Below are 19,738 nucleotides of genomic sequence, written 5' to 3'. Positions count from 1 at the left end.
ACGCTTTTCTAGGGTGCTAATAGAGTTATTAGAAATGGGGACGTTTTAAAAACGTGCCAAGATTAAAAACTTTTCGCCACGCTTTAAAAGTGTCTCTGTTTCTCTCTATGACCACGCTTTTTAAGTGTGACAAGAAAAAGCGTGGCCAAATTTCCAATCAATTGCCACCCTCATAAAGCGTGGCCATATACCCCTTTCGCCACGTTTTTTAAGCGTGGCAAAAAAAGCATGCCCAAATTCCTAATCAATTACCACCCTCATAAAAGCGTGCCTATTGACCACTTTTGGCCACACTTTTAAAACGTGGCAAGAAAAAAGCGTGGTCATAGATCTTTTTTCTTGTAGTAAATTCTTTTGGTTTAATTTCATCACCACGATTTTGTTAGAATTTTATGTCCAAACCCTTTTTACTAGTAAAAACCGAGCTTTTTTAATTTGTTACTATTATTTACTAGAAGATAGAGATTCAATAACGTAATTCGTGCGACTTACGTGCTTTTCATCACCTAACCCTTCTTCTTAGTCCAAAACACGTACAGCATTTGTGTATTTCGATTTCAATTGGCAGGGCAACATAATAACTAATTAATCCGACATTGAGTCCTATAAATACATTACTAAAATAAGCATGTATGATTGATCATAAAACACATATAAAAATATAATGATACCACCCCTATGTGCTTTTCACCTAACCCTTCTTCTTAGTCCAAAAAACACAGCAATTATATATGTATTTTGATTCAAAAATGTTTTGTACACTAAAAATCACCCACTAAAATCAGCCACCAATATATTTATATATAAATACATATGTAGTTTAAATCAATATATATTTATATTGTAGTATGTATTTTATACTAATAGCTGATTTTAGTGACTGATTTTAGTGTACATATAACATAGTCGTCGATTTTGATTTCAATTGGCAAGGCAACATAATTAATTAACCCGACATTAGGTCCTATAAATACACAACTAATTCATCTTTAAATTTGCATTTCATTATAACACATACAAAACTACAATAATGATGCCACCACTAATTCTTTTAGTACTATATCTTACTCTTCCTTTGTTTATCTTTTTCCTTGTCCGAAACCTTATGAACCCTCATAAGAGCAAAACCCTACCACCAGGTCCCAAAGGCCTTCCCATAATTGGCAACCTTTACAAGCTAGATAACTCAGTTCTTCACCTTCAGCTATGGAATCTCTCCAAGAAATTTGGGCCAATATTCACCCTTTGGCTAGGGTTTAGGCCTGCCATCATTATTTCATCGCCTCAACTGGCCGAAGAGGCAATGAAAATACAAGACCCTAAGGTTTGTGGACGGCCTAAGTTCGTTGCACAACAACGAATTTCTTATGATGGGATCGAGATGGCATTTTCGCCATACGATAATTGTTGGAAGGAGATCAAGAAAATTTGTGTTTCTAATGTCCTTAGCCCTAGGCGCATCGCCGGATATTACTCGATAAGGAAAGAAGAGGTGAAGAAGATGATGAAGAAGATACATGAGCATGCAACTTCATCGGAAGTTGTAAATTTGAAGGATCCACTCCTCAACCTTATGATGAATCTTGTATGCAAGATTGTTCTAGGGAGGACTTATGAAGATGAAGGGCCTGAGAGGGAAAGGTTTCTTAGTTTGTTTGATGAGTGTAATGCTTGGTTGGGAACCTACTTTCTTTCAGATTATTTTCCTTTTCTGAGCTGGATCGATAGGATGATGGGACTCCATTCGCGTCTCGATAAGAACTTCAAGGAGTTGGATGAGTTCTACCAAGAAATCATTGATGAACACTCGGATCCTAATAGGAAGGTTTTGGAGGGAGAGGAAGATATAACTGATATCTTGCTTCAAATGCAAAAGGATCATTCAACATCCATGGACCTCACTAATGATCATGTCAAAGCAATAATCATGGTTTGCTGTCTTTCTTAATCATTCTTCTTCTTCTTCTTGTTAAGTAATTTCATAATGTTTCATGCATGAAACTAATTTAATTTCCTTGTTGCTTGATACCGTTAAATAATAGTACTTTTATACTTCATCATGAAAAAAGTAACAAATGGAGTATTGATTTTGAATATGTTAAACTTAACTCAAATGTAAATTATAGGTGGCTACTTCGAACAATGGTATATAGTAAATATTATTATTTTTTGTCAGTATTTGATCAACAATAATTTATACTTATATTTATAGAATTTTACATACAAAAAATATATAATTTATATTTATATTTATCAAAATTTGCACACATGAATTAATATAATTTATACTTATATTTTTCAGAGTTTACATATTTAAATTAATAAAATTTATTTGTTAAAAAAAATTACTAGCAGCAAAAAACTTTTCGAATACTTTTATAAAAACATCTTCATGTGAAGATAATATTGTGAACCGTTAAATCATTTGACATGTATAATTAACATGTTTAACTAAATATTTAACACTTTACAATATCATTTTCACATAAAAATGTCTTGGTGAAAATAGGCACTTAAATTATAATACCACTTTATGGCCAATTCTATTATGAAGATCGAATAGCGTTTTATTTACATGCAGAGAACGAAGAGTATTTAGCCTCAATTTGAAACATTAACGAAAACAAAATAACACATTTCATATTATAATTATCTAACCACCTATATATCAAAAAGAATCTTTATTCTCTTCACCATTTTTCCTCTATTGTTAATTTGAATATCTTCTCGATTTAGGACATACTTGTTGGAGCAACCGATACAACTGCGGCCACAACGGTTTGGATCATGACAAATCTAATAAAAAACGCAAGAGTGTTGAAGAAAGTTCAAGAAGAAATTAGGAGCTTGGGAGGGAAGAAAGATTTCTTGGAAGAAGATGAGATTCAAAAGTTTACCTATTTCAAAGCCGTTATAAAAGAATCACTAAGATTGCATCTTCCAGCACCTATAATTCCAAGAGCCACACATGAAAGTTGCAACATTGGTGGATACCAAATTCCACCCAACACACTTGTTTATGTGAACACTTGGGCTATCCATAGAGACCCTCAATCTTGGAAGGACCCAGAAGAATTTTATCCAGAAAGATTCTTAGACAATGATATCAACCTTCGAGGGCAAGATTTCAAGCTTTTTCCATTTGGTTCAGGTCGTAGAATGTGCCCTGGTTTGCCTTTAGCAACTGCAGCGCTTGATCTTATTCTTGCTAATCTTTTAAATTCCTTTGATTGGGAACTGCCAGAAGGAATCAAAGGGGAAGACATTGATTATGAAAGGTTACCAGGAATTGCTCATCACAAGAAAAATCCTCTCTATCTTATCGCAAAGACCCACATATAATTCAAAGCTAGGTATAACCTTATAATAATGATGATAAATAATAATTCATGTGGCCTTTGTGCATTGCTTAGCTTAAATTTGGAACCTTAAATAGAAGTGTTGGTGGTTATTACTAGCCGGGGGGGGGGGGGGGGGGAATATACAGTATTGCATGTGTTGTGATGTACTAAAGTGTCTATATATATATATATATATATATGAATAATGAATAAACTAAATAAACACTAAAGTGTCATCTTCCAGCACCACTAATGCCATGAAAAACAAATGAAAAACGCATTATAAAAGGCCATGAAATTCCAGCCGAAACATTAGTGTATCTATATAACCGCATGTGCTATAGAGAGAGATCCCGAAACTTCAAGACCGACAAAAGTTATGCCAAGAAAAGGTGATTTTTAATCCTACTAAATATCTATTAAAACCAGCTATTACCTATTAGTATAAAATATATATTGTAATATAAATATATATTAAAAATAAATTTAATATATGTATTTATACACAAATATATTAATAACTAATTTTAATGTAGTTTTAATATACAAATACATTTTTGTTGAGCTAATGATATAGATTTCCGAAGAATTGAGTTAATTCCATTTGGATCTGGTAGAAGAGTTTGTCCTGAATTGCATACGGCCGTCGCAGCACTTGACCATATCCTTGCTAATTTATACTCCCTTGATTGGGAATTGCATAAAGGGTGAAAATGGAAGACACTGATACTGAAATATAACCATTTAGCAAGACCTTACCCAACATGAGAAGAATCTTAATCAACATCCATAAAAGGCATCGAGATTTGCAAAGAATAACAATAATCTGGTGGTGGTTACTGGTATTGATGGTGGAGAGAGGGGTAAACTTAGTTTTGTTTCGGTGGTGTAAACGGGGACTAATTTGTCCCATAAGATGCCACGTGTTAATTAACGAACATAGATGTATTCTCACAATCTCACTATTCTGTCATTGTTTCATGGAGTATATTAACGGAAGGATTAATTTGTTTGTCAAAGACAAACCTTCGAGACCTTGAGCATCATAATAATTGGCCAGGGAATAAAAGTGTCTAATGTATAATAAATTGTTTAAGAACCAATCTGAAGTGCAAGTAATGATCGATTATTTACATTATAAAAATGCCATTTTTAATGATACATCTATTAGTGTCTCTAAAATCTGATATCTTTATTGGGCATTGCCGAATCAAGGATTCAAGGTTTCACATCACATTAAAAAATTTAGAAAAAATAAGAAATCCTAATCCATCATCCTAATTATAATATTTCTAATTTCTAATTTCTAATTAAAGAAAATTTTAAATATTTTATCCTTTATATATTTTCAAAAAATAAAATGAATATTTTAATTTTTACTCTCTAGTCTATATACCCTGAAACCAAACCAAAATTATTCAGAATAAAGAAGTCCAAATGTAATTGATACGAACCATTCTTAAATGCAATGTAATATAATCTAGGATGAAACAATAAATCTACAAAATCACATACAAAAATAGCTTATAGCTTCCACGATTATCACATCAAAACAAATTATAAGCTCCAAAGAGAAATTCAACAACCAAAACAAAAATGAAAAGACTGAAGATTCAACTAAATATACCTCAAAATTTAAAAACACTAACAAAAGCCAAATCAGTACTTTACTGGAGCAAGGATATCAAGTTGGGAACCAAGCTTCTCCTCAGCAACCTTCTCAGCTTTCACCCTCAATTTGTTCAGCTGCTTCTTTCTCTCGTACAGCAAATGCGCCTTCTCCTTCCTCTTCTTCTCCAATTCCTGCGATTCCAAAATCCAATTACTCGCAAAATTCCAAACAAGTAATTTTAAACTCTGAACAGAACAACAAAAGATTCAGATTTTCACACTAACCGTGATGGTATCATAATAATTCCATCCAACTTCAGATGACAATCTACCAAGCAAGCAGAATTTGTGCCCCTTCTGAAGCCTCAAAACCCTAATTCCATCGATTCACCAGTAATTCGTTAAATTAACAAAAATAAAAACTACGAAAATCGAATAACGAAAGAAGAGGAGCAATTACTTGAGAGCATCAGGGATCACCATCCTCTTCGTCTTATCATAAGGAGGAGGGATTCCCTCGAAAACCTTCAAGCGAGCAAGAGCGGCTTCGCCGCGCTTCGTCTTGTGAGGAATCATGCCGCGAACCGTGCGCCAGAAGATCTTGGAAGGAGCGCGGAAATGGATGGGGCCATGAGAGGGTTTAGTGTTCATCCTCTTACGGAGGAACCGCATGTACTTCATCTTCTGCCTAACGAGACCGCCGGAGATGCAGATCTCCTCGCACCTAACCACCACCACCTTCTGACCGTTCAGAAGCTCCTTCGCCACTATCGACGCAAGACGACCGAGCATGTGGTGCCGCGCGTCGACCACCACACGCGCTGCGCATATCCCTGAACCCGACACCATTGTTTTCTTCTTCTGATGAGATGCACGCCCAATTTGGAACCCTAATTGCTGCCTGTTATTTATATGATCAGTGACAGAACAAGCTGGGGATTAGGGTTTTTCGTTTGGGCTTATTCTTTGGGCTTTCTTCTTTTTATTTAATTTTAGTTATGGTTTACCCTCTTAGGCCCAAAAGGAAAGTAAAATGGGTAGTTTCTACGTTTCTTGTAGGATTAGGCTTTTAATTGAAACCCAAAAAACAAAAATATACCATTAATTTCTTCTTAGACCAAATGGAGGATTAGATTGTTATGAAAATCAAGGCGTAGTTGCAGATTGAATTGTTTGGTGGTGGGCTAGTCGGGTCCCAGGGGTTCTTTCCGGTGCAGATCGGTTTAGCCTACCAAATCCAAGAATTATATATATATATATATATATATAGTTATTAAACCAATGGAACTAGTGGTTTTATTGTTTAAAAATTTAATTAAAATTCAACTAAAACTAAATTGAATATAATAAAATAATATATTTATATAACAATATTTTTTTTAAGAAATAATCTTTGTATTTCTTTTTATTTTATATCGATTAATCGCTAAAAATAAATTGGTTTGATAGGCATATCGATTTTTTGAGAAAAGGACAAATAGGTCACGGACATTTTTGTCCTTGACCATTGAAAAATATTTTTAAATCTCTGACTTTCACAAAATTTGGACGGATCAGTCCCTGACGGAGGCATTTGGACGGAGAGACTGATCCGTCCAAGTTTTGTGAAGGTCAGAGACTTAAAAGTATTTTTCAATGGTTAGGGACAAAAATGTCCGCGAGACAAAAATGTCCATGAAACAAAGGGTCAGGAAGCTATGTATCATTTTCTCCAATTTTTTTAGAGAATCCATATTGCAAGATTATGTAAATGCTTCGATAATGATAGGTAGAACAAGTATTACGATAAGTTGAGAGGATTGGATGCACATAACACAAATATGATGAATAACTTAAATAAATGAAAAAAAAAATATTTTGATGTAACTTATTAGATCCACGTTTGGCGCATTAGAAAAGAGACACAAAATTAAAATGGCTAAGTTAAAAAGATAAAGTTAGAATAGAAAAAATAGAATAAGATTTATATTATCTATTACAAGAAAGTTAGAACCCAAGTAATTTAAGTAATGTTTTATTATTATTGTCGCCATCCCAAATGGAATCAGATGAGGACGAAAATGATAAAGACAAAAATGACTATGAGAATTATAGTTGACGTTTTTAGTATTTATCGAATATAATATATCAATATATTTGTTTTTATGTTTTGAATTGATTACTTATTTGTTTTTAGTATTTTTCTTTTTTTACTATTTATTTGATAACATGATTAACTTATTTGTTTATAATACTATTCTATCTTTTCTAAAGTCCTTAAATTAAGTTGTGATTTAATTTGAGTATTGTTTGAGAAAGTCACGTAAATATATAAGATTTTTTATTGGTGGAGTATCCAATTGAATTACTTGTTATCTTTTGAAAAAAGTTGAGGTAAGAATATGTAAAGTTTTGAAGTTAGTGAGAAATCAATCTGAGTTACTTGATAGTCCTGAGAAAATTTGAGAGAAAATAATATCTAACATTCTTAGATTAATTAGGTATTCAATCTAAGTCTTGTTTGAGAAGTTAAGTGATATATCAAAAGTTCTTAAATTGACTGCAATTCAATCTGAGTAAAAAACTATAGCCTGATAATTCTCTTTGCAAATTATGTCTTTTGTACCTTCATTCTATTAGTAAAATTCTCAAAATACTTGAAAATTGGACATAAGTATTTTAAGCCAAAATAATACACGAGGTGATATGTGTACTCACTACAAAAAAAAAAAAAGTTGAGTACCGTTGAATTTACTGTCGAAAAAATGAATCAAATCTGACGGTAAATAGTTTTACCGTCAAATTTTTTGTCGGAACCTATTCGACGTAATAAACCTCGCCGGAAATAAATTACCGTCGGATTTATTCGTCCGACGGTAATCTACGTTGGATTTAGCGGCGAAATATGGATTTCAAGGAAACAAAATCTGTTACCACCTACCGTCAAAAAATCGTTGGTATCAAAGAATACAGCTTCACACCACCTTAATCTGACCGTACATCTGATGGTAATACTTTTTCTAATTTTTTTTTGAAAAATTAGTTGGGCTGTTACCATCGGTATATTTTGACGGTAGACGACTTTTTTAAATAATTTTTTTCGTCTATCTATAATATACCCCGATAATTAATAATTGGAACAGTGCTTTAAACTTGATGTGAAATTTCATATATACAAATTAAAAATACGAAATAATAATAATCGGAATATCTAAAATAATGCTAATTATATTACATTCTTCTCAAAGTTTGGTAAAGAAATACATAAGATAGAACTATATTTACATTAACCTTATTCAGATTCATCATCTTCTTCTTCTGGTTCACCATCCTCCTCTTCCAAGATAGTTTTCTAATCATTGAACACGTCTTCCTCTTCTTTATCGCCATCGATCCTGTCTTTTCCATGAAGATCGTCATCCTATGGTGGTAGTGTGTCGGCATCTATTCCAAAATCAATGATGTCATCATCCATAACAACCGACCTAAAGGTGATCGACTTATCGGTATCAACCACCATTTTTGAAGGAGTAGGGTCATCAATCTGGTAAGGTTCTTGACCATCTGTCCTATCATCAGACTCGATGTGGCCTCTTGGCTTAATCTTAACCACAACCACCCAACTAGACTTGCATGAACCTGGATATAGCAAATAGTATATCTGTCGTGCATTTTGATGTAGAATAAAAGGATCGTAGTGCCTATATTTCCTAGTTACATTAACTTCAATGATATCATAGTCTTTGTGCTTTTGTATTCCTTATCGTGAACTTGGGTCATACCATTCATGTTTAAACATGCACACCTTGTACGTAATGCGACAGAAATACTCCAATTGAATTATGTTGTGCAACACACCAAACCAATCAGAATGACCACCGCCTGTATCCCCACGAACTCAAATTCCAGTGTTATCTGTTTTCTTTTCAATCAACCACTATAAAGAATGGAATTGATATCCATTGACATTGTATATCGGGTAGCTAGTGCCCTTATTCATTGGGCCCTAACTAAGTGCAACTAGTTTCGAATCTGTTGTGTCAGTTAGATACATGCTGATGTATTCTCTGAACCAACGTGAAAAATTGTTCAATGAGATATCATAATTTGCCTCTTGAAATAACCTATATGATAGAATAGGATAAAGAAGTTTTGATTAGATTAAGATGTTAGTATCTTACTAATTGCAATATTTACGAAAACTTAAAAAACTCACATGAGGTAGGGTAAATTTTGGTCACAGTTAAGCGATACATGTAGATGTGCAGTATCAATTTCCTTCTTCTCTAACCAATAGTCACTGTCCGCACCCGTTGCAGCTCCTTCCATAGCAAATATTGGATATGTTGTTTCACTTGACGATGATTCTCCCCTCTCATTGTTCTTTGCAACCCTTGTTCTACGTAACTCAATATGAGGTTGAAAATAGAATGAGCGAAATGCTGATGTTTCCTTAGCTAGGAATGCTTGTTGCCCTCAATCGGGGCTGTGTTCTTTACGGTACGCTTGAATGAACCAATTATCCTCTCAAATGGGTACATCCATCAAACTTGGACCGGCCCACATAGTATTACTTCGTACAGTAAGTGGGTTGCTAAGTGTTCCATAACATCAAAAAAGGATGGAGGGAATATCCTCTATAGCTTACAAATTATAATGGGAATATTTTTTTCCATAACTGTGAGATTATTAATTCTAAGTTTCGTAGCACATAACTCCCTAAAGAACTCACTTATTTTTCGTGTGAGAGGTTTTCAGATATTGGTTGAAAGTTCTTTGAACATGACAAGAAGCAAAGACTCCATGAAGACGTGACAATCATGACTCTTCAACCTAGCTATTTTGTGACACGTTTGCACACCTTCTCAAGTTAGAGGCATAACCATCAGAAAATCTTAATCCTCTAATCCACTTATAAATTAAATATTTTGTCTCTGCTCCTTCGTTAGAGCAAACACCGCCTTTGATTTAGCCCACCGCCTGTTATAAAGTCTTTTTAAGTTTAAATATGGCCTCCTGCAAATGTCCACCAAGTCTAACATAGCCTTATCATTGTCCTTTGTTGGCTCATCATCCATTATTGTGTGCATGATATTATCAAACACGTTTTTTTAATGTGCATCACATCAAGACAATGTCGTACTAAGTTGTCTTTCTAATAAGACAACTTCCTAAATATACTCTATTTAGTCCAATTATGCTCCCTGCCATATCCCGGAGGTCTCAGGTTTGTCCCGTTATCGATGATCTTTGGAATTGCCTACCACCAAACTTCACAAGTGTCTCTTCTTGTTCACTTTTATTCTTTTTGAACGAGTCCTTGTTGCGCTAAAAAGGATGATCTATGTCCAGGAATCTTTGATGACAATCAAACCACGAATTCTTACCACCATTCTTCAACCAAAATGACTTTGTATCCTCCATACAAATGGGATATATCATTATGTTCTGAGTGGACCAACTTGACAACTTGCTGTATGCAGAAAAGTAATTAATGGTCCACATCAATGTAGCCCACAGTTGGAAGTTTATCTTCATCGAAATATCATATGTTCTACACCATAGATCCACAACTCCTTTAACTCACCCACCAAGGACTGCAAGTAGACATCTATTTTAGCCTTTGGATTGATGAGACAAGGTATGATGCAAGTTAGGAACATGTATGGGTCCTTTACGCACATTTTGGGACAAAAGTTATAAGGTGTCATGACTACAGGCCAACAAGAATACGTTTTATCGAAATTGAAATTCGGTTCGAACCCGTCAGAGCACAAAGTTAGTCTAACGTTTCTGAGCTCGCTCGCAAATGTAGGATGTACCCTATCAAAATGCTTCCAAGCTTCTCCATGTGACGGATGTGTCATGATTTCATCATCTCTCTTGTTGTTACTATGCCAGGTCATGTGAGAAAACTCATCGATGCATACAATCATTTCAACTTAGGAATTAAGGGCAAGTAGTGCATCTATTTCATTGGAATTCTCTTTAACCGGCATTTACCAGTCTGTTCTCTCTCAACTTGGAATCTCGGTAATCTACAAAATCTGTATTCAGTGAAGTTTGGATCTGTCTTGTAGCATACAACCATTCAAATAACAATAAATTTTTACCGAATGTAGACCCAATTTCGAAACTAGCTTCTTTGCTTCGTACTAGTTTCGGGAAATGCTAGTAGACCCGACAGATATCAATTCGTTGCAAAAGGTGACCCACTTATCAAAAGACTCTTGAGTATGATTTGACTCCAACTTTATACTCATCATTCTAACACATGCAGACAACTCTGAATGAACGCACCCCTCAAACAAAGTTTTACAGTAGATTCTCACAGATGATAAAATCTCTTTGTCTTTGGGTTAGGCTCTTCTTCAGCCTCTTCCAATTTTGTAACACCAGTTGTATCAAATACCATCTCGTTGTATTCCTCTTGGTTAGCCTCTCAAGTCATTTCTTCCATGTTTAAGTAATATGGACCACTCGAACCCTCGTTGATCGACAATCAGACCTATTCAAATTAGAGGCAAACCGGTTAATTTCCTGCTCGTTCACTTCTCCATGTTCCATCCATATCCAATACTATCCTCGAACCCGTTACGGTGGAGGTGAAGCGTTATATCCACATGTCCTAACCACTTAGTTAGCCGACACTTTTAACACGGACAACTAGATACACCCTTCAGATCTAAACGGTTCCATGCTGAAGACATACGTGATAAATGCATCAACCCTCTAAAAGAATTTAGGTTTTAAACACCCTCCCTCCCTCCCGTCTACTGTTATCCCTATTATACATCCATAGACAATGACTTGGAATCATATTACAACACACACCTTAGAATTCAACCAACAACACAACTTATTAAAACTTTTAGAAATTTTGGTAGAGTATACCCTATAATTAGAATCTCCCGTCAAATACAATTATCATTTTCTGACAAACCAAACATGTTTTAACCAATTTAAACGATAATTCGACAAAGCTTCTCTTTAATTCAGAGATATCCATCAAATAAATATAACCGTTTTCACAGAAAAAACAGCTGCATGCATAAATTAGAACATACATGCATTCAATAAAACATCAAATCCTAATTGTTCTAGTGCGCAACCCATTGCTTTAGGGATTGCAATAAAGCGTAGGCGGTGTGATACTCGTTGGGCATTGGTAGAATGCCAAGTGATCTGGACATGGACTTTTTTAAGTGGATTAGATGCTATTCTTCTTCTCGTTAATGCCTTTTCTCGACAACGTTGTGGTGGATTTGGTGAGATCGTAATAACGATGTTTTCAATGGGGAGAAATCTTGGAGCACTATGAAAGTAACATTTTTAATTAAATAAGAAGCTAAGGATTTTCTTAGTTTTTTTTGTAGGAAGAACCTTACATCCGATTTCTGCATCTTTTTCTCGGAACTCCCCTCCTGCCTCTGTGATCAAATTAAATTGTGATGCTAGTATTTTGTCCACTCAGCACCGAGCCGGCTTCGGCTGCATTCTTTGAGATAGCGCAGGGACTTGAATCAAGGGGTGTTCGGATTCTATTCTGGTGGATACCATTGTGCGATGTGAGCTTCTGGGTATGTTGAGTGGGTTGTGTTTAGCCTGGGACTGCAGTTTTAATGAAATCATTTGTGAAGTGGACTGCCTTGATGCTTATAGTGCTATTATTCATTATACTCCTGGTAATAGTGCTGATATCATTGACAAAATTCAAGAGTTTCAAAACAGAAAATGAATAGTAAGCCTAACTCTTATCTAGAGGACTGCAAATGTTGTTGCTGACTACATGGCTAAGCTTGCAGTGCGAAATGACCAACCCTATACGGAATGGTTGCTTCCTAACCAGAATTAATGGAGATTGTTTTAGGGGATATGCATACTTTCCTTTAGTGTCTTTTCTTTCTTGTTTATTTTGTTTCAAGTCACAAAAAAAAATTCAATCCAAACTAAAAACTTATCAAAACCAAATTAATTTGAATTTTAATTGAATTTTATTCTTTATCAAATCGCATGAATTAGATCAAATCTTAGATACACTTTTCAAATCCAATCCAATTTGAAATCGTACAAGATAATATAATATTATTATTTTGTTATTAAGTTTAAAATTTTACATATATTATAATTAATTTATTACACATTTTTATCTTATTCATATGTTATTATTATTATTTACTAAACATTTTATGTATGTAAAATAAAATTTATTTATTTTAGCAACTTGAAATTATTTCTATTTTTTAGTGATAAATCTTAAGATTTTAATTTTGAAAAAGCAGAATAAATCGATCAATCCAAATAATTCGACTTGAATTAAATTTAAAAATAACAACAAAATCTTCACATTTAAACCACACCAAATTATTATATAAAATATTCTCTACATATAAGTTATTTTTCGATACTAGTCCACACAAGTCTCTTTAACCTAATTCATCTCACGCGCCACTATTTAACTAACTTTTCAATCAAAGCGCGAATATATAACTGCCTTTTTTAAAAGGATTTCATTTTCGTTTTCAAATTTTCTCAGTGTTTTCAATCTACGTTCTCTTCCATCTCTGTGTTTCTCTTCATTCGTTCTCTGTGTTCTCTTTCTTCGTTTTCACGATTTCCTTCGTTCTATACGTTTTTGAAATCATGCTCTAAAATCAGTTTTGAACAGTTATCTCGTTGTTGAAGATAATGAATGATTCAAGTTCAAATTGTCAATTAAACCAGAGCGAAGTAAATTATTGTTTTGAATCCAATCAAGTGGCTGAGGTGTGGTTCTTCAATTCCAGTTAATGTTTCATTAATAGTTTATGATTCTGTAGGTGAATAATGTTGTTTTCATTTGTGAAAATTGATGTTCATCGTTGATGGTTTGAATTGAATGTAATATAGAAGTTCTGCATTAAAAAAATATTTTTGTGCATTTACAACAAATTTTGGTGTAAAATTAAGATATTTATGTGTATTGTTTAAAAATTTTTTAGTGTATGTATACTAATAAGTTCTGCATCATTCAAAACTCTTCTTCTCCTTTCTCCTAATCTTTTGCTGCTGCTTCTTCTTCTTCTTCTTTTTCATCATTATTATCATCATATTCTTTTTTTTCTTATTTATCTTTTTCTTCTTGTTTTACCTTCTCAACTTTCTTTTTATTTTACTCTCTTAACAAGAATAAAAACAAAAACAAAAAAAATCAAACAAAGAAAAAGAAGAAACACATAATACTACAAAATTACTTGGAAGAGGATGAAGTGATGAACCTACATTCATTCAACTAAAAAAAAGAAAGAAATAAGAAAAAGAAGAAAAAAATGCAGTATTAATTTTTTTTTTGTGTATTTGTAGCTAATTTTGGTATAAAACTAAGATATTTATGTGTATTATTTAAGAATTTTCGGTGTATGTGTGCTGATAAATTCTGCATAATTCAAAACTCTTCCTCTTTCTCCTCCTCATCTTCTATTGCTTCTTCTTTTTTTTTCATTATCATCATCATCATTATCATTTTCTTCTTCTTTTTTTTCTTATTCATCTTTTCCTTCTTGTTTTACCTTCTCAAGTTTCTTCTTGTTTTACTCTTTTAACAAGAATAAAAATAAAAAAATCAAATAAAGAAGAAAAAAATATATAATGGTGCAAAATTACTTGAAAGAGGATGAACTTACATTCATTCAACTAAAAGAAAGAAAGAAATAAGAAAAAAAGAAAAAAAAATGCAGCACTAAAGAAAATATTTTTGTGTATTTGCAGCAAATTTCAGTTTAAAACTAAGATATTTATGTGTATTATTTAAGAATTTTCGGTGTTTTTGTACTGATAAGTTCTGCATAATTCAAAATTCTTCATCTTCCTCCTCCTCATCTTCTGCTGTTGCTTCTTCTTTTTCATTATTATCACCATCTTCTTCTTCTTTTTTTTCTTATTCATCTTTTCCTTCTTGTTTTACCTTCTCAAATTTCTTCTTGTTTTACTCTTTTAACAAGAATAAAAACAAAAAAATTAAACAAAGAAGAAGAAGAAACACATAATGCTGCAAAATTACTTAGAAGATGATGAATTTATATTCATTCAACTAAAAGAAAGAAAGGAATAAGAAAAAAAAGAAGAACAAAATGCAGCATTAAAGAAAATATTTTTGTGTATTTGCAATAAATTTCGGTATGAAACTAAGATATTTATGTGTATTGTTTAGGAATTTTTGATGCTTTTGTGCTGGTAAGTTTTGCATAATTTAAAACTCTTCCTCTTCATCCTCCCCATCTTCTGTTGCTTCTTCTTCTTCGTCTTCTTATTTCATTTTCTCACACTTCTTTTCGAATTCAGCTTCGAAACTTCTTTCACTTTTCGCGAAGATTTTGAAAATTTTTTAAAGATTTTGATTATTGTTTGAATTTTGAGTGTTGCGGTTTTGATTGAGGGAGAAGAACCGTTTATCATAATGGTTTTCGCGCTATTCTAGAGTTGGAGAAGCGTGTATTTACTCGCAATCTAAACTAATGGTTGTTTTTGTTGGATTTGGACCAACTTATATGTCAAAAAAACTTGTATATGTAGCAGCTTTGTTATTATATACTTCGAATTGGGTTAGTTTTTTTAATCGATTCAAATCGCACGGCTTATCAAGATGGATGATGACACTAGCGAGTTGTTTTAGTTTTTGGAACTGTTTTGCCAGCACGCACGCCATATTCTATTTAATTGGCCATTAAAAATCTAAGCAAAATAGAGTTCCTGGAATATATGATGGTTCTTGAAAATTTGTGATATGCTGTTCTTGTTGTTTTTTAATCTATGTATACACATCAATATTTATAATAAAGTATTAGTAGACGCTCTCATCTTACATAAGCCTTTCAACTTTATAACTAGGCTAGCACTTCCAGCCAAATTTACTATTATTAGAATCTTTTTAACTTCTAATTAATTACCATATGTTGTCACTTTATTTTTATTATATATATATGTGCAGTGTCTTACTCACTTTTTCCTATTGTTGAGAAAATTAAAAATAACTCTACGTTAATTTAATTGTTACCATCAAGAGTAATTGTTTAGAAATTGAATTGAACCGTATCAATATTATTTTAACTGGTTTGAAAATTATATCAAATTACTTTTAGATAGCAACTTGGTTTTAAACCGGTTTATATTAAAAAAAACCAATTTTTTAGCATATCAAAAATTGATTTTAACCGGTTAATATATAAATAATCAATCAATTTTAACATCGATGTAGTCGGCCTAATGCAAGCAGTCAGGGCAATTTAGAAGAGAAATGATGCTCTTTAGTGAAATCAATTTTATTTAGTTTTAAGTAAAAAAAAAAAAGTAGTTTTTAATAAACTATTTTTTCATAAAATGTTGTGGCGGTTTTAGTTCAGTCTTTTACTTAGGAATACTGATTTATCTAAAATAACTTGATTTAGTTTCAGTTTTTAATTTGATTAATTTGGTGTTTATATATACATAACTCAAAGAAAGTTGAGTATACACGTGTTCCATCGTCGATATATACATCAAGCTTAATTATCCCATTGAGAATGGTTACAAGTTTATCATGACCACACATATTTAGAAAACAAATTTGACAGATCAACTAATGTTTTCAATCAAATCAAACTCTATTATTATTGCAAGTTGGCCATAAGCACTGTGTAAAAGCATTATTCTTAGTAATTATGATAGATATATTATTTTATTAAGCTAGCTTGGCCTATATAAAGGCATCAATATTGTAAGGAGTATATAATATATACTTAACTTATGTATTGAAGAAAAGCTTCTTGTCTCCTCTATTTTTTTCTTGTGAGTGTTGGTGAGTTTGAGAGTGCTAAACTTTTAATATCTCATTTATATTATTGAAAATGGAGTTACCACCACTTCTAATTTTCTACCTAGCAATAATACCTATGTTTCTATTTCTCATCTTCCAATTCTATAGGACTCTTAAGAATAATCCATCTTTTCCTCCTGGTCCTAGAGGCCTTCCCTTAATAGGAAACCTTCATCAACTAGATAACACCATTCTTCACCTTCAACTATGTCAACTCTTCAAGAAATATGGCCCAATTTTCTCCCTTCAATTAGGATTAAGGCCTGCCATTATCATTTCCTCATCAAAACTTGCCAAAGAGGTACTAAAAAACCATGATCATGAATTTTGTGGAAGACCAAGATTACTTGGCCAACAAAAATTGTCCTATAATGGCTTAGATATTGCATTCTCTTCATGTGGTGATTATTGGAGAGAAGTTAGAAAAATAAGTGTTACACATGTCCTAAGTGCTAGGCGTGTCTCAAGCTTTTCCTCAATAAGACACTTTGAGGTAAAACAAATGTTAAAGAAAATATCCAAACATGCCTCATCTTCTAAAGTAACAAATTTGAATGATGCATTAATGTCTCTCACTAGCACTATCATTTGTAGAAGTGCTTTTGGGAGAAGGTATGATGATGAAGGAGCTGAAAGGAGTAGGTTTCATAGTATGCTAAATGAGTGTGAAGAAATGTTCACTAGCTTCTTTGTTTCGGATTACATTCCTTTCTTGGGTTGGATTGATAGAATCAATGGATTGAATAAACGTCTTTATGAGAATTTTAAGGAGTTGGATGAGTTCTATCAAGAGGTGATTGATGAACACATGGATCCAAATAGAAAGACTAATCCGGAAGAAGAGGATATGATTGATGTGTTGCTTCAGTTGAAGAAACAACGTTGGTTTTCCATAGACCTTACTTATGATCACATCAAAGCAATTTTCATGGTTTGAAATCTTTTCTCCCTCTATATCCTTATTTATTCTCTTAAATTTTGATGAATATATATCTTTATTTCAATAACATAGATGAAAGCATGCTGATTATTTGTAACCGTTAGGTGACGAATAATTTTTTTGCTAATATGTAATTAATATTCATATAGAACACCTTTAAACATGAGTGCATTAATATAATGATTTAGTATAATGCTTGAAAATCATAATTTGAGAAATTTAAAGAGTTCTAACTTTTTTTTTTGGCTTAATGCATTTATTTTTTATTTTGTATTTTTTATTTATTATTAAAATAAATAGATATTTTTATATATAATAAATATATAATTATAAATATTAAATATATAAAATTATAGATGTTAAGTTAAATAAAATAAATATATTTGTTATTGTCTTCTTAGTATTACTCATTATTTATAATACGTAGATACTTGTTTGCGTATAAATTTTTTATAATATGAATACATATTAGGTTTCTCTATTATTTTTTAATTGAATTCTTACATTATTTTTAATTTTGTAATTAGATTTTTTTAATTTTAGAAATATTAAAATTAATAAAATATTCTTCACAAAAAAATATATAATAAAAAATCTAATTAAATTTTTAATTGTAGGTATCTTTAATTTATAAATAAATATTTTGTTAAGTTTAATATTTTTTACATTGACAAGGAATAAATTATAAAATTAAAAATAATGTAAGAATCTAATTAAAAAAATATAAAAGTTTAATTATAAATTTAGTAAACTATAAAGACTCACCAAATAATTAAACCTTATACTTATTCTTGTGTGCATATATAAATGTCCGTATACAAAAATTAACAATAGAATGTAAAAATTCTAGTGTGTTAATTAATTATTGGAAAAATTTATTTACATTCTAGAATTTATTAAATATATATAATATGAAGAAAAAAAAAGCAGCATTTTTCAGATTTTGCATTTTTAGATATTGGTAAAATATTTTTAAAAAAATTGAATTTCCTTTGGCAGGACATGCTTGTAGGAGCAACAGATACAACAGCAGCTACAAGTGTTTGGGCAATGACGGCTCTAATAAAAAATCCAAGAGTGTTGAAGAAAGTTCAAGAAGAAATTAGAACCACACTAAGAAGCAACAACAACAACAACAAGAAAGATTTTTTAGAAGAAGATGACATTCAAAAGTTGACCTATTTCAAGGCAGTAATAAAAGAGACACTAAGGTTGCATTTACCATTGCCATTGCTTCTACCAAGAGAAACCAAAGAAGCTAGCATCATTGATGGCTATGAAATTCCATCCAAGACATTAGTGTACATAAATGCATGGGCTATACATAGAGACCCTGAGAAGTGGAAGGATCCAGAAGAGTTTTATCCAGAGAGATTCTTGTTATTAGACAAGAACATAGATGTTGGTGGACAAGATTTTGATTTGATTCCATTTAGTTCTGGTCGGAGACAGTGTCCAGGGATGCATATGGCAATTGCGGCATTGGATCTCATACTTGCTAATCTTCTTTATTGCTTTGATTGGGAGTTGCCAGATGGAGTTCAAAAGGAAGATATTGATACTGAAGCCTTACCTGGACTTGTTCAACATAAGAAGAATCCTCTTTGCCTATTTGCAAAACCCTTCATGTAATAATGGTAATAATAATAAGGTTATCATATATGATGATTGTAATAAATTAAATAATTTGGCCTTTAGGTGCTGCTTGTTGGAGCTTTACATGTGAATAATTATTATATCAAATTTGCAAAGTTTGGAGGTGTGGTTGTTGAGATGAAAGGCCTTGTTCTTATTTACTCGTACACAGTTCTGTTACACATCTAAGTTTTTTTTATAACTAAGTCTTATTTACTTTTACTATATGCAACGTATACACATGCGTGCTTCACTAATATAAACATATCCTCATTTTTCTTCGCATTCCTCTTTTTTCTTCGTATTCTTCCTTCTTTTTTTTCGTGTGTTTTTTCTTCATCGTCATTCTTTTATTGCTGCTGTTATTAGTGCATTTTTTTTCTTCCTTTTCTTGCTAAAAAT

At 32.2% G+C, this 19,738-nt stretch overlaps 3 protein-coding genes across 3 annotated transcripts; 2 read left to right on the top strand and 1 right to left on the bottom strand.

Annotated features, from left to right (window-relative positions):
* Positions 1-1,003: 1,003 nt before the first annotated feature.
* LOC107628526 (cytochrome P450 83B1-like) lies at positions 1,004-3,587 on the top strand. Its single transcript, XM_016331169.3, has 2 exons — positions 1,004-1,930; positions 2,737-3,587. The coding sequence occupies exons 1-2, from the start codon at positions 1,031-1,033 to the stop codon at positions 3,340-3,342; spliced, it is 1,506 nt and encodes a 501-aa protein (XP_016186655.1). The 5' UTR covers positions 1,004-1,030; the 3' UTR covers positions 3,343-3,587.
* A 1,197-nt stretch (positions 3,588-4,784) lies between these two features.
* LOC107625907 (large ribosomal subunit protein uL13w) lies at positions 4,785-5,861 on the bottom strand. Its single transcript, XM_016328638.3, has 3 exons — positions 5,413-5,861; positions 5,238-5,325; positions 4,785-5,144 (listed from the first exon to the last, which is right to left on the bottom strand). The coding sequence occupies exons 1-3, from the start codon at positions 5,799-5,801 to the stop codon at positions 5,001-5,003; spliced, it is 621 nt and encodes a 206-aa protein (XP_016184124.1). The 5' UTR covers positions 5,802-5,861; the 3' UTR covers positions 4,785-5,000.
* Positions 5,862-16,671: 10,810 nt separating this feature from the next.
* Positions 16,672-19,480, top strand: LOC107628524 (cytochrome P450 83B1-like). The gene is made up of 2 exons (XM_016331168.3): positions 16,672-17,692; positions 18,701-19,480. The coding sequence occupies exons 1-2, from the start codon at positions 16,793-16,795 to the stop codon at positions 19,331-19,333; spliced, it is 1,533 nt and encodes a 510-aa protein (XP_016186654.1). The 5' UTR covers positions 16,672-16,792; the 3' UTR covers positions 19,334-19,480.
* Positions 19,481-19,738: the final 258 nt, after the last annotated feature.

This window comes from Arachis ipaensis, chromosome B2 (genome assembly GCF_059453495.1).
Source record: "Arachis ipaensis isolate K30076 ecotype BB chromosome B2, ASM5945349v1, whole genome shotgun sequence".
Lineage (NCBI taxonomy): Eukaryota > Viridiplantae > Streptophyta > Magnoliopsida > Fabales > Fabaceae > Arachis > Arachis ipaensis.
This window is presented reverse-complemented; position numbering and strand designations above follow the sequence as displayed.

Bases quoted from the DNA above. Each gene is read 5' to 3' on its own strand.
- LOC107628526 (XM_016331169.3), top strand. From the start codon at position 1,031: ATGATGCCACCACTAATTCTTTTAGTACTATATCTTACTCTTCCTTTG. The intron at 1,931-2,736 runs GTTTGCTGTCTT...TTCTCGATTTAG, and splicing joins ATGTCAAAGCAATAATCATG to GACATACTTGTTGGAGCAAC.
- LOC107625907 (XM_016328638.3), bottom strand. From the start codon at position 5,801: ATGGTGTCGGGTTCAGGGATATGCGCAGCGCGTGTGGTGGTCGACGCG. The intron at 5,326-5,412 runs GTAATTGCTCCT...CGATGGAATTAG, and splicing joins GTGATCCCTGATGCTCTCAA to GGTTTTGAGGCTTCAGAAGG. The intron at 5,145-5,237 runs GTTAGTGTGAAA...TTGGAATCGCAG, and splicing joins ATTATTATGATACCATCACG to GAATTGGAGAAGAAGAGGAA.
- LOC107628524 (XM_016331168.3), top strand. From the start codon at position 16,793: ATGGAGTTACCACCACTTCTAATTTTCTACCTAGCAATAATACCTATG. The intron at 17,693-18,700 runs GTTTGAAATCTT...TTCCTTTGGCAG, and splicing joins ACATCAAAGCAATTTTCATG to GACATGCTTGTAGGAGCAAC.